This window comes from Anopheles cruzii, chromosome 2 (assembly GCF_943734635.1).
Source record: "Anopheles cruzii chromosome 2, idAnoCruzAS_RS32_06, whole genome shotgun sequence".
Taxonomy (NCBI): domain Eukaryota; kingdom Metazoa; phylum Arthropoda; class Insecta; order Diptera; family Culicidae; genus Anopheles; species Anopheles cruzii.
In genome coordinates, this window is record NC_069144.1 from 17,496,658 (window position 1) to 17,520,365 (window position 23,708).

Here is a 23,708-nt window from a genome sequence, read left to right on the forward strand (position 1 = left end):
TTTAGCTAACGCTATAGTCCAATCGTGTTTTCCCATTCAACACAGAGCTTAGTCATACGAAAAGGTTGTCTGTTCCACCGAACGTCGGTGTGCCTGTTTCGTTCCTGGTGAAGGCAAAAAAACTGGGGGATATGACGGTCCGCGTGAAAGCCTCCATCATGCTCGGCGAGGAACACGATGCCATCGAGAGAGTTATCCGGGTCCTGCCAGAAAGCTTGGTACAGCCAAGGATGCAAACACGCTTCTTTTGCCTCAACGAATACCAGAATCAATCTTTCGAATTACCTTTGAACATTGACAAGAGGGCCGACGTTGGCTCGGTGAGCATTAGGTTTGAGGTTGTCTGTAAGTATTATTTATGCTGTTCGGTTATTACACGGTATCCAAAGCCCTGCTTACTGTTGCAGCCAACATACTGACATCGGTGGTGAGAAACCTGGGCGATCTGCTTAGCGTTCCTACAGGTTGCGGAGAGCAAAATATGGTGCGTTTCGTGCCGAATATAGAAGTGTTGGACTATCTGACGGCGACCGGTTCGAAGGAGGCGGCACTCATCGCAAAGGCGACCGGATTTCTTGAACAAGGCTACCAGAACCAGATGAAATATCGTCAGCCAGATGGATCGTTTGGCGTTTGGGAGGGAAGAGGCGGCTCGGTTTTTCTTACGGCCTTTGTCGTAAAGTCGATGAAAACGGCAGCGAAGTACATTACTGTGGATAAAACGATGAACTCGCAAGCTTTTACCTGGCTGGCAACCAAACAAAAACTTGATGGGCGCTTCGAAGAGACGGGCCCTGTTGCTCACAAGGACATGCAAGGGGCGCTACGTCAAGGAATCTCGCTTACTTCGTATGTAATGATTGCCTTCATGGAAAATCCAGTTGAAGCCGCGGAACATCCATCTGTTATTTCAAATGGAATGAAATATCTTAGCAGCAACTATGACAACATCAACGACTCGTACGATCTTGCTATCGCTACGTATGCATTCTGGCTGAATAATCATTACCGTAAAACCGAAGCTATTGCGAAACTGATCAAAGTCTCCGCCAGTCTTGAGAAAGGAAAGAAGTGCTACTGGCCACGAGCATCGAATCAAATCGAAACCACGGCCTACGCGTTACTGTCGTATGTGATGGCCAAAATGTACATCGACGGTACGGCGATTATGCGTTGGCTCGTAGACCAACGATATAGCACCGGAAGTTTCCCGCGTACCCAGGACACGTTCGTTGGCCTGAAAGCGCTTTCGAAACTGGCGGAGAAGATCTCGCCTTCGCGAAACGATTACTCCATTCAGCTAAAGTTCGCTAATGAGAAAAAAGAGTTCCGATTCACTTCCACCGATCTAGATCAGTTCAGCTACGAGGAGATTCCGGAGGGCGTGAAAAAGCTGACCGTGGACGTCGGCGGGATCGGTGTTGGCTTTCTACAGGTGAACTACCAATATAGCCTCAATTTGGTGAACTTTACCGAACGGTTCAACCTAGACCTGGTGAAAAAGAACTCCACCTCGGACTACGAGCTGCAGCTTTACGTGTGCAGCAGTTACATTCCGAATCTTACGGACGAACGGTCCAACATGGCGCTAGTGGAAGTGAACTTCCCCAGCGGTTACGTCGTGGACAGCAACCCGATCAGTGAGGCGACCGATGCCAACCCAATACAGGTACGGTTTTATTGTAATGTGAGATGGTATCGATGTTTTTATTGTATTGAGCCGCAAAATGTTTTCAGAAAATCGAGATTCTACACGGTGGAACGTCCGTCGTACTGTATTACAACAACATGGGCGCCGAGAAAAACTGTTTCGTGATCATTGCCTATCGACGGTTTAAGGTGGCGCTCCGAAGGCCGGCGTACGTGAAGGTGCACGACTACTACGTCCCCAGTAAGTAGCCCATTGTCGCCTGGACAAGAGACACTTGTCAGCTCGTCTGTGAGTGAGTAGTTGATCTTTCCTTATCCTACTTTAGACTTAAACGCCATCAAGGTGTACGAGGTGGACAAACAGGAAGTGTGTGACATCTGCAAAGGGGAAGACTGCCCGGAATCCTGCAAAAACGTGCCGAAGTGATAGCCGGTAGTTTCTTTTCTGTTCAAATTGTCGAGAAATAAACAGAAATAGCGTCTCTCTAAACGTTACAACTAGGCTTGAGAAATTCAAAATTACGTCACCGTCCTATAGCTGCATGGGTTCCTGCGCATAACCTCATCCGAACGCACGGCACTGTGATTGTTTGTGATATGCAGCTTGTCTCTGTATACTGATACACTTAGCTGTGATCCGCGAGTTCAACATGGAGATTTCTGCTCCTTATCACTGCATGGGGAATCCCGTGTATGTGTGAACATTGCGGTTAGGACTGAGTGCATGTGCAATCTTTCATGAGGCGACACTCGGAACAGACATTCAAAACAAGAAGGAACAATTCCAAAATGTATCCCATAAAGGATGCAGTAGTTTGTATGCTGGTTCTCGATCGATCCAGTGTGCGGATCGATCGTTCGTTTTACATCGTCGATAAGCTACCATACTTAATTAAGCACGATCGTACTGTCAATCTGTACTGTACTGATAACCATCGAGAAAGGATTACTCCACTTCAGCTAGTATTCCGGAATCCTGTCAATGTGAGAAGAGAGTTCCGATTCATTTCCACCGAGAAAAACTGTTTTGTGATCACTGCCTATCGACGGTTTAAGGTGGCGCTTCGAAAGCCGGCGTACGTGAAGGTGCACGATTACTACGTCCCCAGTAAGTAGCCCATTGTCGCCTGGAAATGTCTCTTGTCAGCTCGTCTGTGAGTGAGTAGTTGATCTTTCTTTATCCTGCTTTAGATTTGAACGCCATCAAGGTGTAAGAGGTGGACAAACAGGAGGTGTGTGACATCCGTGAAGGGGAAGACTGTCCGGGATCCTGCAAACACGTGCTGAAGTGATGACCGGTAGTTGCTTTTCGTTGGTTGTCGAAAATAGTAAAAAAAACAGAAATAGGCTTCATTGGTTCGGAATTACGTTCCGTACTATAGTTGTATGGATTCCTGGGCGTAACCTCATCAGAACGCACAGGACTGCAATTGTTTGTGATTTGCAGCTTGTCTCTGTATACTGATACACTTAGCTGTGATCCGTGAGTTCAACATGGGGATTTCTGCTCCTTATCACCGCATGGGGAATCCCGTGTTTGCCTGAACATCGCGATCGGGACTGAGCGAATGCGCAGTCTTGCCTGAGACGGCTTTCGGAACAGACGTTCAAATCCGGATGGTACAATCCAGTAATGGGTCTTTTAAAAGAGTTAGCAGTGTGTGTGCTAGTGCTGCTGGTAGGCGTGAGTCAAGGGTAAGTACATCACGGGGCTCTCTGAAGCGATCGGCGACAAGTTAACCGGACCGCGTTGACGGATGTTTGCAGTGTGTTGATTGTGGGACCCAAATCGATCCGACCCAATCGGGACTACACGTTGGTGATCAGTAACTTTCAAAGCAAGCTGAACAAGGTCGATCTGATGGTGCGGCTAATGGATCATCAAGACGGCGTAAGCCCGCTAAACCTTACGAAACTGGTGGACGTGCGACAAAACTCAAACAAAATGATCACCTTCCACGTACGTCTTGCATGTTTGATGACGATCGCCTGTGTAGTGAAGTTTCTTGTTTATTCGTTTGTTTCGGGCCCCGTTTCTAGATACCTGCCAGTGCGCCGGAAGGAGATTACCGGATTACGGTCGATGGGCAACGTGGATTCAGCTTTCACAAGGAACACTTACTTGAGTACCAAGGCGATTCCGTTTCAGCCCTGCTACAGCTCAACAAACCCGTGTACAAACCCGGTGATACAGTGCAGTTCCGTGTGATCGTGCTGGACGTGGATCTGAAGCCACCGTCCGATGTGTTTGAGTTGAACATAAACGTAAGGGACTCGTCCAACAACAACATCCGCAAATGGACCAAGGCGCGCCTGTACGCCGGAGTGTTTGAGAATGAAATTTCCATTGCACCATCTCCGTTACTGGGTACTTACAAGATAGAAGTGAGTTTCCACGATAAAATGCTGGTATCGAAGACGTTCGAAGTGAAGGAATATGTTTTGTCCACGTTCGACGTGGACGTGCAGCCCACGGTGGTTCCGCTGTTGGAGCACCAGGCGCTGAATCTTTCGATAACGGCAAGCTACTACTTTGGCAAACCAGTAGCAGGCACAGCGACACTGGAACTCTACTTCGAGCAGGACGACCTTGACCAGAAGAAAACCGTTCAGGTTAATGGAATGCTTCCAGTTCATCTTCCCTTCAATCGCGAATTAGATATTTTCGACAGCCAGAGTGATGTAACGCTGAACGTCATTTTCAAAGAGCAGTACACAAGTAACGTGAACGCACTTCTCACCGGTGAACGCTTCGTCAAATCATAATTGGGCAATTTGTCTACTTCCAGATCGCACGGTTTCCAGACGATACCCTATAACGGTGTTCAAGAATGTCTATAACGCCGTGTTGGAAAAGGCAGCGAAAGACTTTGTGCCAGGAGCACCGTTCAAGTGTAGCGTCAGAATCAAATTTCAGGACGGCAAGCCGGCCAGGGGTGTTACTGCGCTGGTGAAAGTAGATGGCCTTGATGCAGTGTATGAGCAGAGCCTTAGGACCGATAACGACGGCATTATTAAACTACAGCTGCGGCCTAGCTCTGACACTACCTATCTGCAAGTGACTGTATGTGTTAAAGGTTGCAAGTGAAACGTAACAGAGAGCGATAGCGGGGGTTCGTTTATGCTCAAACAATGTTTCTCCGTTCCTTGTCGCAGGTGACGGTGGATGATAAGGAACTTCTATACGAGTCCATCGATCCGGTTGAGCGAATAACGAATTCGTACATAAAAATTGAACTAAAGTCACCGTAAGTGGAGGGCAGCCAGCAGCATTAGCTATTCCGCACTTCCTCCGAGCTGATAACTTTTATGTTCTATGATTTTGCAGGATTAAGATAAATCAAATGTTACAATTTATGGTCATGTGTTCCGAAAGGATGACGTTCTTCATTTACTACGTGGTGTCGAAGGGCGAAATTATCGATTCGGGCTCGTTCAGACCGACCCGTAGTACCGTGTTCCAGTTTAAGCTGAATGCTACCGCCCAACTAGTACCGCGCTCCAAAATCATCGTCGCCAGTATGGCGAACAATGTGGTTATTTACGACTTTGTGGACATCGAGTTCGACGAGTTCCATAACAATGTAATGAAACACTAGTGTTGGGGAAGCATCTAAACAAGTGTGTAAAGTACATATTTCTGTTTCCATCCTATAGTTAGACCTACGTATCGACGAGACGCAAGTCAAACCGGGAGAGCAAATTGAGCTCACGCTGAAAGGACCACCGCGTGCATACGTAGGGCTGGCTTCATATGACCAGGGTTTGCTTCAATACAGCGGGAAGCATGATATCTTTCGAGATGATGTGTGGCGTGTGTTTGACGAGTTCCATGCAATCGAGCCGAATCAGTATAGTAAATTTTACGTAAGTACCACGCACATACGTAGCACGGTCGATGCTTGTGCTACTTGAATGATTAAGATCACATAACATTGGTTGGTCCTTTCTTCTTCAGAGCATGGGCCTATTTGTCCAATCCTTGGACGAAGTGAATGTCGAAGGAGGTACGAACGTCGTGGTCGGGCCAAGAAAAGATGTTATACTTAGTTTTGCTTCATTCTACAGTCAGTGATATGTCAGCTCGGCAGGAGATTGATCGCGAAACGCCGACGATAAAAAGGCTAGTGTCATACCGAACCAACTTCCTGGAGTCTTGGTTGTGGAAGAACGTGACCATCCCTCGCGCGGGACGCAGCCAACTGATCGAGAGGGTACCGGACACGACGACGGCCTGGTACCTGACGGCTTTCTCGATCCATCCAGTGTACGGCCTTGGAGTGATCAAGAAACCGATACAGTTCACTACGCTGCAACCGTTTTACATCGTCGATAACCTACCGTACTCCATCAAGCGCAATGAGGTCGTTGTGTTGCAGTTTACCCTGTTCAACACACTCGGTGCAGAATATACTGCCGACGTGACGATGTACAACATTGCGAACCAAACCGAGTTCTTTGGAAAGGAAATTGGTGGTAAGTAGGTATTTAAAAGTATATTTTTAGCTATAGTTCAATCGTGTTTTACCATTCAACACAGAGCTTAGTCATACGAAAACTTTGTCTGTTCCGCCGAACGTCGGTGTGCCTGTTTCGTTTCTGGTGAAGGCAAAAAAACTGGGGGATATGACGGTCCGCGTGAAAGCCTCCATCATGCTCGGCAAGGAACACGATGCCATCGAGAGAGTTATCCGTGTGCTGCCAGAAAGCTTGGTACAGTCAAGGATGCAAACTCGCTTCTTCTCCCACAACGAATACCAGAACCAGACTTTTGAGTTCATTTTGGACATTGACAGGAAGGCCGACGTTGGCTCGGTGAGCATTAGCTTTCGGATTGTCCGTAAGTATCAATGATGTTTTCCGATTATTACACGGTATCCAAAGCCCTGCTTTCTGTTGCAGCCAACACACTGACATCGGTAGTGAGAAACCTGGGCCATCTGGTTAACCTTCCTACAGGTTGCGGAGAGCAAACTATGGTGCGTTTTGTGCCGAACATAGTGGTGTTGGACTATCTGACGGCGACCGGTTCGAAGGAGACGGCACTCATCGCAAGGGCGATCGGATTTCTTCAACAAGGCTACCAGAACCAGATGAAATTTCGTCAGTTAGATGGATCGTATGGGCTTTGGCAGGGAGGAGGTGGATCTGTTTTTCTTACGGCCTTTGTCGGAAAGTCGATGAAAACGGCAGCGAAGTACATTTACGTGGATGGAACGATGCTCTCGCAAGCTTTTACCTGGTTGGCAACCAAACAAAAACTCGATGGGCGCTTTGAAGAGACGGGCCCAGTTGCTTACAAGGACATACAGGGGACGCTACGTCAAGGAATCTCGCTTACTTCGTATGTAATGATCGCATTCATGGAAAATCCAGCTGAAGCCATAAAACGTCCCTATGTTATTTCGAATGGAATGGGATATCTTAGCCGAAATTTTGACTACATCTACGACTCGCACGATCTTGCTATCGCTACGTATGCGTTCTGGCTGAATAATCATTTCCGTAAAACCGAAGCCTTGGCGAAACTGATTTCATGGTCCACTAGTCTTGAGAATGGACTGAAGCGCTACTGGCAACGACCATCGAATCAAATCGAAACCACGGCCTACGCCTTACTGTCGCATGTGATGGCCGAAAGTACATCGAAGGTACGGCGATTATGCGTTGGCTCGTAGACCAACGATATGACATCGGAAGTTTCCCTCGTACTCAGGACACGTTTGTTGGCCTGAAAGCGCTTTCGAAACTGGCGGAGAAGATCTCGACTTTGCGAAACGATTACTCCATTCAGCTAATGTTTGCTAACAAGAGGAGAGAGTTCCGATTCACTTCCACCGATATTGATCAGTTCAGCTACGAAGAGATTCCGGAGGGCGTGAAAAAACTGACCGTGAACGTCGGCGGGATCGGTGTTGGCTTTCTAGAGGTGAACTACCGATATAGCCTCAATTTGGTGAACTTTACTCAACGGTTCAACCTAGACCTGGTGAAGAAAAACTCCACCTCGGACTACGTACTGCAGCTGTACGTGTGCAGCAGTTACATTCCGCATCTTACGGACGAACGGTCCAACATGGCGCTAGTGGAAGTGAACTTTCCCCAGTGGCTACGTCGTGGACAGCAACCCGATCAGTGACGCGACCGTTGCCAACCCAATACAGGTGCGGTTTTATTGTAATGTGAGATGGTATCGATGTTTTTATTGTATTGAGCCGCAAAATGTTTTCAGAAAATCGAGATTCTACACGGCGGAACGTCCGTCGTGCTGTACTACAACAACATGGGCACCGAGAAAAACTGTTTCGTGATCACTGCCTATCGACGGTTTAAGGTGGCGCTCCGAAGGCCGGCGTACGTGAAGGTGCACGATTACTACGACCCCAGTAAGTAGCCCATTGTCGCCTGGACAATGTCCCTTGTCTGTGAGTGATGGATGTTGATCTTTCCTTATCCTACTTTAGACTTAAACGCCATCAAGGTGTACGAGGTGGACAAACAGGAAGTGTGTGACATCTGCAAAGGGGAAGACTGCCCGGAATCCTGCAAAAACGCGTCGAAGTGATAGCCGGTAGACTCTTTTCTGTTAAAATGGTCGAGAAATAAACAGAAATAGTGTCTCTTTACACGTTACAACTAAGCTTTAGCAGTTCTGAATTACGTCCCCGTACTATATAGCTGCATGGTTTCCTGGGTATAATCTCATCCGAACGCACGGCACCGTAATTGTTTGTTTACGTACAGAGATCATCTGTTTTTGTAGTGCATCGCCGGTCTGCGCATGTCCGCTTCCGCTTCAGAGTAGGCACACGCTGCCCAGCTGTCAGTTGGGTGACACTTGGCAGGGCTGTCGGCGAACTTTTGCACGCGATGGAACTACATATTTTCGTGGAGGTGCATGCGCAAACGCGTGAGGATGCAATGTGTCAAAACGGATGGCTGCGAAGGCTTTCGAAAGGCGTGTACGGTGCCTGTGGGTCCTGTGATAGAAATTGTTTTGGTTCGATAACGTTCGACTGATTGATAACGCGATTGTTCGGTGCATATGCATCGGTGACGTAGCTTTCACCGAGCAGAGTTCGCGGCGTTCCGGGTGTTTTAAGTGAGCCAAGGGTCAGCCTGGTCTTGGGATACTTGGTACGGTGTTTGGATGAATGTGCGTCTCTAGAACCGGGAATCAGGTGCTCATCTGGTGTGGTCCACTGCTGGATAACGGATCGCTGGACTCCCTACACATCGGAAGGAACTTTTGGCGGTCGAACTGTAATGGGCTGTGGTAGTTGGCGTGTCTTCGCGGAGGCTGAAGTTGCCCCGTGAGTCAGAAACGGCCCAAATACGCACGTGGACGGGGTGCGTTCAGCAAACACTGACACAGACACAACGGGCGCATCCTTCGCCGTGCGATCGATAAATTGATTTCCTTTCTTTATCGGTACGCGGTCGGAGGGATTCTTTTTTGTCACTTCACGCCAGGCCGAGAGCCGAATGAATCGATCACAACCGTTGTGTGGAACATTGCGATGAAATGCGTAATTACTGAAGTTGGCTCGCCACAGCAGTAACGCGGTGCACTAGACACGACGACGACGACGACCGGAGCGCTCCCAGATTCGCTTCACACTTGACAGCTGCAAACAATGCCAAGCTTCTCACTAGCGCACCACCAGCACCGGGCACGGAGTGCCACGAGAAAGAATTGAACGGTTTGACAACTACGTACCGACAGCAACGGCCTACGGCGACGCTAGGCACGGTGAACAGGACCCGAACGAGAACCAGCTCGAACCGATCAGGTGCAGGCTCTGCTGGGCGCGAAGTGATGAACATTTTATCCTCCGGACGTGTCAGAAACCAGCAATCGTAATCAATGTTTCAGGTACGTGAGGCTTCGAACATGCCGTAGCTGCCGTGCGGACACGGCTAGGCACTGGGTTCTTCATCTCATCTCAAGACATGGCACTTCTGGTGCCGTGGCCGTCAAACGGCTGGGGCTCTGCAGGGTCCACCCTTTTTTGACAAATGGCTGCACCCGGCGGCGCGCTCCTACGAAGACTGATGGACCGAGTAGCTGCTGTCGAATCCCCTCCCTCGGAATGGATCCTTCCCCTGATAATCCTGATTGATAAATGTGACCGGGCGAAGCGCGGCCGAGGTGGCAGTTGGCGAAATTAAATAATGGCGGGCATGACTAATCGCGTTTCATAATTCTTCGAAACGGATGAATTCTTATTCAGCCGCCGCCGCCGCCGGTCGGTGCGCGGGATTTGAATAATCCCTCGCTGATCGGCCGCACCACGGCCATCGCCCGTCGCCCGCCCCGGGTTCACCTGGGCGGAAACTTTTGCGCCCGGCCGAGTGTCTCGGCTGCTTTGCATTTTGATTAGTCCTTACGGGTGCGTGGGGTTAAGGCGGGATAAAAATTGTCCACCGTTGCCCATAAATTATGCAACAGTTGTCCGTGGGTGGGTGTGAGGGTGGTAGGCCACGGCCCGCAGCTCGCAGCCGCCAATTTGCTTCCCCGGCACGCATTCGCAATCAGTTCGATGCGACGCTGGGCATTGGGTGGAAAAGGTGAAAATGATCGAAAATAGCATTAACCCGCGGCCGCGCCCAACCCAATCAAGAGGGGGATGTCACCCCCGTCGCCACCCAGTGGCGGGGTGAAGTAAACAAACAGAATAAAAACTTTGCTTCGCTAACCCCGGACCTTCAGGAACTCCGGACTCCGGATTGGACCACCTCCACAAGTGTGTTGATACCTTCACCACCTTTCGTTTCTCTTCTCCTCCTTCTCCGCCCCCAGACATGCCGCCTCTGGAACCTCAGTATTGCGAGCGTGCTGGCACTGACCCTTTCCAATGTGTTTCTCACCGTCCGGCTGCTGCACAGCGGCGACCAGTGCAACCAGTACGGTGGCGGTGGCGGCGGTACCGGCGAGGACGGCGTCTCGATGGTACCGCGGGCCCCCGTCCTCACGCCGGCCACCTGCCTGGAGTACGTGCTGGCGGACGGGCTGGCGAACGGTACGGATAAGGCCGTCTTCTCCGGGCTCGATCTGCGGCTCGGTCGCTGGGACGCGCGGCGGCTGTACAAGATCTTCGACTACGCCGTCGTCGGCGAGCGGTTCCCGGAGCTGTCGGCCGCGTACACCGTGTGCCTGGCGACGCAGGCCTCGCTGGAGAAGATCTACTCGCTGGTCCAGGTCGCCCACCACTGGTCCGGTCCGCTGTCGGCCGCCATCTTCGCCGCCGGCAACGACGAGCTGTACCTGGTGCAGCTCTACCTGTCGTACCTGCGCAGCTGCTTCCGGCCGATCCGGGAGCGGGTCAGCTTCCACCTCGTCCTGCCGCGGGAGCGGCCCCCGACGCACCTGCAGAGCGTGCACGTGGGCGACTTCACCCGGTTCGATTGTGCCAAACCGGAGGCGACGCTGAACGAGCTGCTGCGGCAGCGCCGCCCCGACACGAGCAAGTGGCGCATCAAGAACCCGTACCCGCAGAACCATCTGCGCAACGTCGCCCGCAAGGGCTGCCAGAGCGGGTACGTGTTCCTCACCGACGTCGACATCGTGCCGAGCGTCAGCTTCGCCGAGCAGCTGGACCGCTTTCTCCGCCGCCAGAAACCGGGCGGGGCGGGAAACCAACAGCAGCAGCACCACCACCACCACCAGCTGACCGCATTCGTTGTGCCAACGTACGAGCTGGACGAGCGGGTGCGCTTCCCGCGCAACAAGACTGACCTCATCCGGCTCGCGAACAAGGGCCTGGCGCGCCCGTTCCACCACAAGGTGTTTATCTACAACCAGTTCGCGACGAACTTTTCGAGGTAAGTGTAGTGGCCGGCGGGGGGAGCGCGGGAAGGGGTGCTGCTCAATCTGAAGCCGCCTTCAACCGAGATCGACAATGTGGCCCTGCAACTGTTTTCCCAACTCGTCCCAAGAACTGCCCAACTCGCTGCCGGGTCCTAAAATGCGACAATCGGCTGTGGGGAGGGTTTGGGGGTTCCGGCTACCCGGCCTCGGTCGGCTACCGCCCGGAAACCACAAACCGGCGAAGGATGTGTTTGTTGTGTAATCCCTGGACCCAACTGGACGATGATGATGATTTGCAAAGCTCCGTTTAGTTCCGATGGAGGCATAGGCATAGAGACACACGAGAGAAAGAGAGACAGGACAAAGGCAGCAGCCACCTCCTCCGCCGAGATAAATTGATTTTAGTACCGCGTGATAAGTGTTTCGGGTTTACGCCCGGGTACTTACACCGTCGCCTGTACGCCCGATAAGCCCGGACAACAACATATTCTCCAGGAATGGATGGGCCCTTCCGGCCACGGGTTTCCCGCGGCCCGGCGCGCGTTTACGGCGTGTAACAATCACATCGACACCGCACCGATCGGTCGCTCAGGAGCGTGACGAAGGGCGTGAAGAAGCATCAAGATTTATGACCACGTGCCCGGGCCACTCACCCACGCCCGGTGGACCACCCCGTTATTTATCATGCCCGCTACTCATTAATTCCCGGGGTCAGAGCCCCCCTCCCGGCCACCCCTTTTCGCCGCTCCGGACGATCGGTTAAGAAAACCGATCATCGGTATGGTCGGTGTCGTCGTCGGGGGTCAACATTAAACCACCCCCATGACGCTGACTGAGGAGGCGGCCGGGAGTGGGCGAATTTATCACGCCATCATCGGTGGTCATTCCACCGATGGGGGCGGCGGCGGCGGAAGTACCGTTCCAATCAGATGAAATGGATAGATCCGATAGCGGATGGTAAAGGATTTAATTGGCCTTATTATGACTATTTCGGACGTGCGCGGGCAGCGTACGCGGGACGGGAAATTGATTGGTTCCTTTTATCTCCGGCTGTATGTGTGTGTGTGTGTGCAAATGTTCCGACGCAATCCGTCCGGTGTCCGAGTGTGGTCAGTGAAAGTTGTACGAATATTTACGACCACCCGTCCGCCCGTCCGTGTGTGCGTAAGGATCCCTTCGCTAGTTGGCTTTCGTCAAAATCGAGAGGGGACCAGTGCAGGACGCACCGTTTTATGACGCCCAAAAGCCCAAAAGCAAAAACACACAAATTCGTTCGGCGTTCGTTCAACGAACGATCATAAACGAACTGATGGGCCGACAAGTATGGCACGGGAGGCACTTGTGGCGGGTGCTCACTCGTGAGGACTGAAGAAGTTCGGTTTAATTTGATGTTCTGTGCGAGTCGCTAACGTTAGGATTAATGTGAAAACTTGCGGAACGTGTTGTTGGTCAAATGGTGTCTACCGCATCCTAGCCTCTGTCCATCATGCTTCGTCGTCCGCCATGCTCATGACATGATCAGCCCACCGGAGCCTGGCGAGACGAAGGCGAACTGCTAGACAGTACCTTGGCTGAGATTCTCCGCAGCTTGCTCAAATCCCAGGTAAGGCTGAGCTTCTACGGAGAGCCTTCGACCTGTACTGTCATGTCATGGGCCAGGACCTGCCTGTGTTAGTATTTTTCTTTATTTTCATTATTTTGTTGTTTGCTCAACGATCTGGGTTGAGGTGGCGTTAAAATTATCTCGAAAATGTGATGCAAAAACATCACGCTTTAGGCACTAATCGACACTTCACTTTTCTGAGGCCCAAATGGTTACTCAAAATGGATTCCTCTGATCCTTTCGATATTCCGGCAAGGTCAGTAACCTCTCGGACTGTCCAACGATCGATCGATTTTGGAGCACCAAGTCTTTGATTTTATTGATGTGTGGGTCAATAGTTAATGTTGACGGTCGTCCTGGCCGTGCTTCGTCTTTAACGGTTTCCCGACCCTTTTTGAACATTTTGTACCTCTTTTAAACGACTGTTTTCGATAAAGCTTGCTCACCGAAGGCCTCCTGCTATATTTTGATCCTTTTTGGCAGCATAAATTTCATTCCAGACTCACATTGTTGAACAGTTTCTGACATTATGAAAAACGAAGAATTCACTTTTAAGTGTTTACAAAAGGACCCGTACCGCATACACTAATTAGGATTTCAACGTATAATTTGACACAAATGTTGATGTCAGTGTTGCCAGCGTAGAAATAAAAAACATCTTTCCCTATCGAAATCTCAAACTAGTTCAAAATCAAAATTTCCGTTACTTTTTGGCCACATTGTTATGTTCTTTTATTTCCTGTATTATTAGTTATTTATTTATTCATGGTTTTATAGGTTCTTTCCTCAATAAATGGTTCATTTTGTTGCGCTTGTTTCTTGTGTCTCATGCTCCTGGGCTGTGTTCCGTATTGGCGCCTAATGTTCCATTATTCAGGGACCCTATTTTATTGTGCCCTCCCCACCGGAATACATTCCCAACCTGTCAGGGCCATTAATAAGTCGTTAAAATTTAATAAAAAAAGATGCTCCCACCATTGCTGGTGGTGGCGCGAAATAGAAAATCGGCCACCCGGAACCCCGAGAAAAAAAAGGGTTTCTCGAAGCCCGTCCAGGCCCAAACCCCAGCCAACTCTAAATCTGCCTTCGGTCAGCTGTGCCGGTCAGGGCGCGCTAAAGGCACAAAACTTATACACCCCGTTCGGCTGCCATTAAACAATTAAGCCATAAAACCCCTCGTCGCCGCCGCCGCCGCCGTCCACAGGCTGTTCGGCTATATGGCGGTGAAGTGGCAGCCCGAAAAAAACCGTAAAATCCGTAGCCTCGGAGCCTGACCAGATACCGTCTTCCTATCGCATTGACGCGCCCGCGACCATTTGCTACGCGATCCAATTGGCGACCGGAACTGTCGGTGGCGGCCCAACAGTTATTGCTCAAAGTAAGGTTTTTACGATAATTTATGCTCTCGGAAGGAAACGGCAGCCCGCCGGTTCTGCGGGTCCCGTGTCTGGCGCGGACGCTTTAATGGCGGTTCTTGGGCTCTTGTTTTGCGGTTGGCAGCCGAGAACCGCACGACAGCAGCAGCTTGACGGGCGCCCGGAAGCACCCCGAATCGAAATAAGTTCTCTAATTTAGGGGCTCGTAAACGGCGCGAGATGCTCTGATTTTCCGGACGCTGCTGCTGCCTAGGGAACCCGAGGCCACCTGGGACCCGAACCCGTCTGCGGCTCGTTTCTGCCATCGTTTAAGGCCATCATCATCTCTCGACGTCGATGGTCCTTGAACGCAGCGAAATATGGGGCCGTGGGCGGCTTCGGCTCATATTTTGCGAGCCCGACCACGGGTGGAACAATGAAGGAGAGGCCCCCCGAGCATCGATCGCATCGCATTTTAAACACATCCGTTTTCTGCTCGCCCACCCGGCCGGCCTTCGGCGGCATCCGGACCTGATTGGTTGCAGAAGACTGCAATTTTTACGACCGGTTAAGAAGTTTTAATCGGTTAATGATCGATGGAGACGGCAGAGCCTTCGGTGGGTGGGTCTCTCCGGTTTCGCCGCACTAACTCTTTCTTCTCTATCTCTCTTTTTTTCTCCTTCTTTGGGCGGCAGGTGGCAGGCGGAGATTGCCGAGAACGACGAGACGAAAGTATCGCACAACGTGACGAACTTCGAGTTTCTGTACGAACCGTTTTATGTTGCACCCGACACGGTGCCACCCCACGACGAGCGGTTCCTTGGCTACGGCTACACGCGCAACACGCAGGTGAGCCCCTCTAGTTGTTGTTGTTGTTACATCCGCTCAAGCGCCAGCCCTTGACATAACGGGGTTGATTATGCTTAATAAGGAAGGCCGATTAAAAGGGAGCCAAACAATCGTTAACGCCGTTAAAGTAAAGCTCACGCCGTGATGCTCAGAACGGGGTGGTCGGTTTTTGCATAAAGTAACCGAACCCGTTCCACCGCCACTCGACACCGCTGGCTGTCTGTTTGGTTTCTATTGTTTTTAAATTTGTTTTCATTCAATACATCGGAACACGCACACGGGGCCCAATTGACTTTGAATTTTAATGTGCATTACCCTGTAAAATGTATTTGCATATAAATTAAACATTGTGGGGCTCGGCCAGCTCGGTTGTTGTGGGAAACGTGTTGCGCTGCAAAGGTACTTGGTACAAACGCAATACGCACAATGTACAAACGCATAACATCCTTTACTCGCTCTGGGCGAATGAAGTGCCAAAAGAATCATGATTTGTGGTCCGTTGTTGGATTTTTTACTGAACGTAACTCAGAAACTTTACGAAACTTTAACACGGATAATTTTGTAAATCAATCGAAAAATGTTGCTGTAGTTAACGGAAATCGTCTCGCAGTAATTGGAAATTGGGTCAATTACCCCGTTTTAGCAAAGTAAGTTTTAGCGGCCAAAGTACGTGTTTGGTTGCTTACGGTGAAGCTACTTTAGGCCTTAGGCAACGTTTAGCGGAGCAGAGGGCCGAGTAATTCAGAGGACGTCAAAGGAAGTTCGGAAGAACATTGGAAAACATGAAGGACTTGGTGAAAATAGTGTTGGTCAATCGTCGAATCACTATCAGAGAGGACGCTGAGGGGAGAGCTACCGTATTCGCCAGATTTGGCGTCCTGTGACTGCCCAATGTTTTTGCTTTTGTTTTTAACTTCTCTAATAAATAAAATGGGTTTTCGCAAAAAAAAACACAAAAGTTCTAAAGGCTTTTGAACAGAGCATCTTCCGTAGCCCATGTTAGCATTACATTCAAACTTTTAAGATTCAATATAAAGGGCTTGTCCCTGCTTTGAACATTACAACAGAAAAGGGCTTGTATAAGCAGGTGAACACAATAAAATTTGTATCAAACCTATCTTGACCTGCGAGCGACTGCGGTGGTCCACGAAATTAATTGCCGTTAAAGAGCAGAGGTCTTCCACGTTCCCTACCGTGGTCTGCTGGTTTGCCACCACGGCCAGCGCAAAAGTTTTCTTTTCTTCGATCGAACGTTGATTTTCTCCTGCCCATTCTTTCCGGCGCCATGAATTCGGTTCATTGATTAGGGCAAAAATTTCGATCCTCCTGCCGACTGCGGCCGTGAGGATCGTCCCGTTTCGCCGATAAATCATCGTCCAGTTCCCGGTTCGTAGTGGGAGGCGGTGTGGAACTTCACCTTCATCTTGGCTTGGCACTTTCTATGCTTCCGGGTCCGCGTGTCGGTCGGTCGGTGTTCGGATCAGATGCTCCCGACTAAGCCGTTCCTTTGCGAACGCGGCTTGGGCGGGAAATTAAAAGTTCCTTTTGAAGATGCGAGTTTTCAGCGGCCATTTTTTTACTGCGGCGGCGATGGACGATGAAGGAGATTATTCCACGGCCGGGAGTATCTGCCAAACTATCGCCTCGCAGACATCGCCTCGCTGCGGGCGTTCAGCGTGTGTGTGTGTGCTGGTTCTGTGCCGGACTCCGAAACAAGACAAATCACCGCACTTGAGCGTGTTCAGCAGTCGAGCTGTTCCCGCCCAGGACCCACAGCGCTTGCATCCCAGCGATTGCAAATTGGCTATGGAAATTAGTTTCACGCTTCGGTGCACTCGGCGAGATGCAGCGCCGTTGTCGTCGTTGGTGTCGTTTTTTACACACTCTCTCTCTTTCTCTCGCAACCGTCCGCCGCCGTCGCTTTGGCGTCCTTCGTTATCCTTTATCGACATGCAACCCGCTGGTGGCCGGTCGGTGTGGCTGCCTTGAAGTGTGCTTTGCCCGCGGTTCGTATTTCATTTTCAGCTTTGGTGGTGGTACCTCGCAAAGGATTTTCCTTTTTGTTTTTAGTTTTAGGAGAGCGCGCTAGTCAAACAAGAAGCATCCGGGTGGACATATGCAGCAGCAGCAGCACTTCCGATTTCGAGTGGCGTTGCTGCTTGTGACGTGGCAGTGTGCCCAGTGCTCAGCCAGCGGCGGACGCGATGGATCACGGAATAAACGAAATAATCCGCGATCCGGCAAACGACTCCTTCGGGGGCCAGACGCTTGTGTTTTCATTTCATTTCAGGCACGATTTCGCTTTTTCCGGTTTTTATGTCGCCTTAATTACGGCACACGCTGCGCACACACACACACACACACTCGTGGCGCACTTTTCTTCGCCGTCACTCTCATACTTTTCACCGTCCCGGAAGAGGTTTTTGATACCACCCAACCCAACGCCCGGGGGCCCCGGTCAGTTGTTTCACACCGGCATGAGCCATGAGAGTTCATAATTTTCATTAGCATGCAAATTTTCTTGTTCCCGTGCGCGCGACACCGGTTGTCACAGTGTGACGAATGACGCCGGAAGCGGCGCAGGAGCAGTTCACGCGCACTGCACCGGAACCGGTGCAGCGAAGGAGCCGTGCGATGTTTAAAGATAATTTCAGGTCCGAATGGGTGTGTCTTACAGTTTATGCGGGTCGCACCGAAAGCGACATCCGTTTTGTAAAGTCAAACGGCTTTGAAAGATGGTTCTGATTTGATCATATTAAAGTAAAAGTATCAGCTTATTAGCTGTCGGACTGAATCAGACACCTGAACAACGCTTTGAGCGATGAGTAACAATTTATGAAGATCGGGTAAGAACGATCGTGATTCGTTCAACACGAAGATAACTAGAACGTGACAGGAAAACAATGATTTAATCAATTAGCTTTAATTTACTCTGTTTTCATCTACGCTGAAGTAATTTTTTTAAAGGGCTATCTTCAACTAATAGTGAGTTCCGGAGTTTTGATAAGGCTACATTCGATCCTGTTAAAGTTTTGTTGTTATTATTTTACAACGTAAACGATACTAGTTCTTGCAAACAGACCTTGACTAATTCTAACAATTTTTCGCCGCGATGTTGAAACTCGGTGGCTTAGCTGGCATTCGCTCATTCGCTGACTTCTGGAGACTCTTCTTCTCGAAAGAATTACCTTTCGAAGCTGTTTGTTGAATTAATCACCAAAAAAAACGTCGTAACAAAGCAGGGTCGTATAGTGTTGCGTCAAAACTAGATCTACTACCACTTGCAGTTTAATAAACGCTAATGCCTTATGCATTTTAAGAAAAATCACAGAAATATCGTTCAAGCCATTTGATTGTCCCAAAATCGCACAGCGTAAAAGGTAACCTTTTCACTGAGCCAAAATGCGCAGATTATGATGTAATCTGTCAATATGGACCTGACTTCAAGCTTCATGGTTTCAAATTAGCTTTATTTTGAAAGATAAAAATCCAACTTTTGTTCATAAGACCCTTCTTATAAAGATAATCAGAGAAAAGATGATTCTCAAAGTTTCTTCTACGTTCTACTGTTTGTATGCAGAACAATTCCCTTCCGTGCATGGCTGTGGCAAGAATGATGAGTCGAGATCAGATGATTGAACTCGAAAGATTCCTGCCATTCAATAAGAGCTTCCTGTTCACTGCCAGGGGCCTTTTAGGCATCCTCTTTTTTCGGCTATATCCTTCCGAAAACAAAATAAAGATAAAGAAGGCAATAGATTTTGGCCTGTAAACCGGCAAGGGTTGTTTGATTCGTGGGCGCGCTTTGCCGGCTTCCCGCTTCCGTTCCGGTTTTTGTTGAGCCCGATTTCCAATCAGCTTACATGAATAATTTAAAAATCCAATTATTACTCGAGGGCCCTTTCCGATGTGCCGTGCCGTCCGGGACTCACCGGCGTACAACACTTGACACCTTGACCTGTCGCTCTCTCTTGCACTCTCCCTGTGGCTCACGGCCGTCGTTTAGTGTCTCTTTTATTTGGATAATATTCGACCGAAGTGAACACCGGCCGTGGCCGGCTTGGTGGGTAGGTTAAGTAACTCGCCCGGTGTCGGGTTCGGCCATAAAATGACTAGCAAATATCCAATAAAAGGAAAAAAATCTTCCCAATTTACTTTCGTAAAACAAAAAACAAACGAGTAACAAGAAGACGATGGCCTACAGATAAACACACACACACAGGGAAACAGCGGTGGGATCCAAAGAGGTAACGGTTGAATACTGATGATCTCTTTAGTGCAGCGCTACAAACCGCCGTTCCCGGCTCGGCTCTGCTCGGCTGCTTCTAAAGTTTTTGGGGTGTTCTCCGGAAGGTGCCCACGCACGCGGGGATTTCTTTTCCTCCTTTTCCACCACCTGCGGTTTGTAGGTGAAATTTGTTCAGCTTAAGCAGTAGTTGGTGGTGACACCTTCGCTGCTTGGCGTGGCCAAGATTATGAGACGCTCGCTACCGCCGCTATGCCTGACATTCGGCGCTAAAGGCGAGGCGTGCTTGGAATTGATAAAAACTCTATTAAAACGCTGCCGGCCGCTGGTCGGTGCGCTGCCGAACGGGAAAAGTCGAGTTTTCTAAAGTCGACCAATCGCGCGAGACCGCTCCGAACGTCTCGGACGCTCTGAAATGGCTCCCCAAATGGCTCCCCGGTGGTGGTGGTGGCCGTGTACGCGGGACGAAAGTGATGAGATGCGAAACGCACGCCGTTTGCCCGGTTGGCCGTGGTGGCGAAAAGGTTGGTGGCCATAATTCTCTATCACTGCGTGCTGCGAACGAAAAAGGTCAGGACTTGTCGTGCTGGCCGACCCGGAGCGCATAAAAATCTGCCCCCGTTTGAAATAAAATGTCCTGACTCTGGGCAGGAGCCCGTGCCTGTGGAGCCCGTTTGCGTGCTCCTTCGGATGGCTTGGTCAATAAATATTATATGATTCAATTTGTGTCACATTATGGCGGCGATGTTAGTTTTTGTTGTTCGCTTTTGTTTTTATAGTGCAGCTGTTTGGGGAGTTTAGAGGGACCCCTTTTTCTGTGGCCCACCGACCGTCGCGATCCGGACTGGGCCGAGATTTATGCGCAGAGGTGTGCGGTGATGCGAAAATGGATGGCGCAGGGCACCGTCGTACTATCGGGAACCGGCGTGCGGGTGAATTTTGGTGCTGGAAGTGCTTCCTGCCACTCCGGCTCACGCCGTTTTAGTATCGGTTTTCGTATAAAAGGGGAAATTAAAGTAAAATAAAAACCGTGTGCACCGTTCGGGGCCGAGGTGATCTATCGACGGTCCCGACTCAGCCTCGGTGAGTGTCTCCCTCGGCGCAGTCATAAAGGAGGAGAACTTTACGCACCCAGCGGTCGCTGCCGGTTTTATGCTTGCTCAGCGCGGACGGTTGCCGAGTTTAATTATGACTGCCGGTGGTGGAGAAAGTGGCGTGGCCGGCGTGGCATAAACATAGGCGGACTGTCAAACATGTGTACGTCCTGGGAGGAAGCGTTACGTAAACCATACGTCACGATCTGCTACGCCAGCGCCTCTTCAGATGAAGTCGGTCCTGGCAGCCGTGGCCAGTGTGTCTTAGTGTCCGCTTTCCGTAGCCGAAGTAGCGCACGAAAAACACGTACAAACACACACACACACACACACGTATTCCCCCCGTACTGGTATCGAGCCACCAATCGGAAATTGTTCTCACTAAACTGGCGTCGGGTCGGGAAGGCTCTCCAAATTCGGCAACGAAATTTGGTTTGACTTTTACGATCCGTGTACCCGTGAAGCGCGGTCCGGAAGGGAAGACCGGTCCGGAACGGGTAGTCACTAGGGTCAATCATGTGCCTTCGAAGTGCCGGGATCGAAGGGGTTTGCGACGTGAAGATTCTGGTGGATGATGGCGGCGAACGTGACCCGCCGAGACGTCGCTCCGACGAAGCAAACGGTTGACGCACCGAGGCGGAGGAGCTCCGATGCCGTATGCTGGCTTGTTACCGTCGTGCGATAAAGCTGGGCAATATTTTATGGTACCGAAGCGTGGAAATTTATGGTGAAACGGGAGCCTCCGTTGCGCGGCGTATCACAAGTTTTGGGGCGTGTGAAAAATTCAATTTGCACCGCGCAACCTTTCGGTTCGAATGTCTGGTGAGCACCACAACTCTTGGGATGCTGGTGACTTGTGGTTTGTTTCATAATGAAAAGGGGCTTCAATTTAACGGGTCCCGAGACCCATTTTCCTCAGCCGTCGTCTAAAGTGCACCACTATGCGATCTTCGGGTCGATTACGTTCTGTTTTTTTCCTTTTGGGTTTTGCACATTAAAGAGTAGAGTTTAAAGGCCTTTAGTATCCTTCCGTTTGTTGTTCAGGTTTGCGCCAAACTCTGAAGCGGAATTGCGGGTTGCAACAAATTAGCCGATAGAGCCATTAATGTTTCCATCCTTTTCCCTGTTTGGTGCTCAGGTTTACGAAATGTTCGTGGCCGGCTACCAGTTCCAGGTGCTGACGCCACTGTTCACCGTCCACTGGGGGCTGCAGAACAAGAAGAGCCGGCCAGCGTGGCGCGAGCGCCAGAACAACGTCAATCGTAAGTACTTCGAGGTGTTCAAGCGCGAGGTGTTCGCACGCTACCACAAGGACCCGCTGCGGATGTTGCTGCCGAAGAAAACGGCAAAGCAGCAAGCGGCGGCCGGGGTCGCCGCCGGGCCAGGCGGACCGGGCGGCAATGCTGGAGCCGGAAAAGCGTGAACATAGAGGAAGAGCCAAACAAAAAAAAAAAAAAAACCGACACCGAAATCCCCGAAAAACCCACGAAACATAAATCGAATCGAAATCGCGGCGACGAGACAGTTGACGGGACTGGAGTTGGCGTGTCGGCGGGGCATCCGGGTGGCGTCAACTGCGTGTCACGCGCGTAGCACGGGGTGTAGTGTAGCATAAAATGTAGCAAATTTGAACGGCCTGGCGCCGGCGATGTCGATAGGCGCAAATAAAAATGTAAATGTGCAATTTAGCCTCCAAAACGCGAGTGAAACAGATACATAAACAAACAAACGAACTAGCAAAATCGGAGGCAGGAAATCACCTAACGAGCCAATGAAGACGTCATGGGGCGCGCGTGCCGTACCGATCCCGGCCGAACGATGGTGTGCAACAGCAGTGGTGGTGCAGTGGTTAAAAACTGGCGAAAACAAACATGTTAATAAAATTTCTCTTTTTGGTTTTTGGCCACCCCACACCGGGGTCCTAGCTGAGCGCAGTGGTACTGCAGTGACGGTCTACCGGTAATTTAACCCGCTTAGATATGCTGTCGTTCCAAAATTTACAAACGTAGTCCTGTTGTTCTCTATTGTGTCGACTTCGGTTTAGACTTTGTTCGGTTACTAGAAAGAGCGAGATCGAGACGGAGAGCCCAGACGGGAGAGCATAATTGATATTTAGAACTAGAAACGCATTGCCAACACGTTATTCGCGCACACACGCACACACACACACACGCAACATTCGCATTAGTATACTGAGTGTGGATCTAACAAGAAACTGTGGCTAAAGTTAAGTGCTTAACGCATCTTCCGCGAGCGAACATGTAGCGATTCGGCAGCTGTCCTTTCGGACCGTCGGGCGTGTTAGGTCGTGGACGCGTGACCGCACGCACGAGGTAACGTACCGTCAAACAATTGCCAATGCTTTATCAGCAAGAAACAAACAAAAAACCAAATATGATAAACAAAGTGACAACCGTTCGTTAATGTTCATCAGATTGTGTATATAGTTTTGTTTTTTGTAAGCCAACCCACAAGCTAACAATAAATTATTGTGAGAATTTTTCGACCCGGTCGTGTTGGTGTTTTGATGTACCGCTTCGCTGTTGTGATTCAAGTTTTTTTTAGTATTGGGTATTGCAAAAACCATCCAGCGTTGCTGTTCAATGTTCCCAATATTTGTTTTAAAGATTGAATGCAGTTTACGGTTCTGATATTTGTTCATTTAAGGACTATTCATTTGAATAAATTATGCAGTTTTTTAGTAGTCGATAGCTGGTCACTTATGCTCGTATTAATCTTTGAGCTTAGACTAAGCAAAAAACCAATAATATTGAATTTGAATTACTTTCGGATGGGGGCCGATATTGTTTTTGGTCTCTGACATTTGTGCCTAATCAAAGAGTGGGTCGGATATCGGAAGTACGCCCGATACGTTTCGCGTTTTGATGAAGAATGAATAAAACAAAGAATGAGTTATAACTAGTGTCGCGTTACTTTTTTCCATAGTGACGTTGAACCGTATGGATACGAAGTAGGGATGTTCTGTGATTTAAAACTCGTGCGTTTTCGATGTCAAAATGAATGCTCCATTCAATGGAGGCGCATGGTGCTTTGAATGGAGGCGCATGGTAGTTTACCCAAGTTTCACTGAATTCATTTT

General features: G+C 49.9%; 2 protein-coding genes and 1 pseudogene across 2 annotated transcripts in view; all 3 read left to right on the top strand.

Annotated features, from left to right (window-relative positions):
• LOC128278565 (thioester-containing protein 1 allele S3-like) overlaps nucleotides 1–2,077 on the top strand; it is a 13,802-nt gene extending 11,725 nt beyond the window's left edge. The window contains exons 5-8 of the mRNA XM_053017294.1: nucleotides 18–345; nucleotides 408–1,669; nucleotides 1,738–1,891; nucleotides 1,977–2,077. Coding sequence (XP_052873254.1) covers nucleotides 18–345; nucleotides 408–1,669; nucleotides 1,738–1,891; nucleotides 1,977–2,077 — 1,845 coding nt within the window. The remainder of the gene's footprint in view (nucleotides 1–17; nucleotides 346–407; nucleotides 1,670–1,737; nucleotides 1,892–1,976) is intronic.
• A 1,165-nt stretch (nucleotides 2,078–3,242) lies between these two features.
• On the top strand, nucleotides 3,243–8,227 carry LOC128268474 (thioester-containing protein 1 allele S3-like; annotated as a pseudogene).
• A 1,168-nt stretch (nucleotides 8,228–9,395) lies between these two features.
• LOC128278566 (beta-1,4-glucuronyltransferase 1) lies at nucleotides 9,396–22,031 on the top strand. Its single transcript, XM_053017295.1, has 4 exons — nucleotides 9,396–9,526; nucleotides 10,454–11,475; nucleotides 15,115–15,268; nucleotides 21,747–22,031. The coding sequence occupies exons 1-4, from the start codon at nucleotides 9,518–9,520 to the stop codon at nucleotides 22,029–22,031; spliced, it is 1,470 nt and encodes a 489-aa protein (XP_052873255.1). The 5' UTR covers nucleotides 9,396–9,517.
• The last annotated feature ends 1,677 nt before the right edge of the window (nucleotides 22,032–23,708 follow it).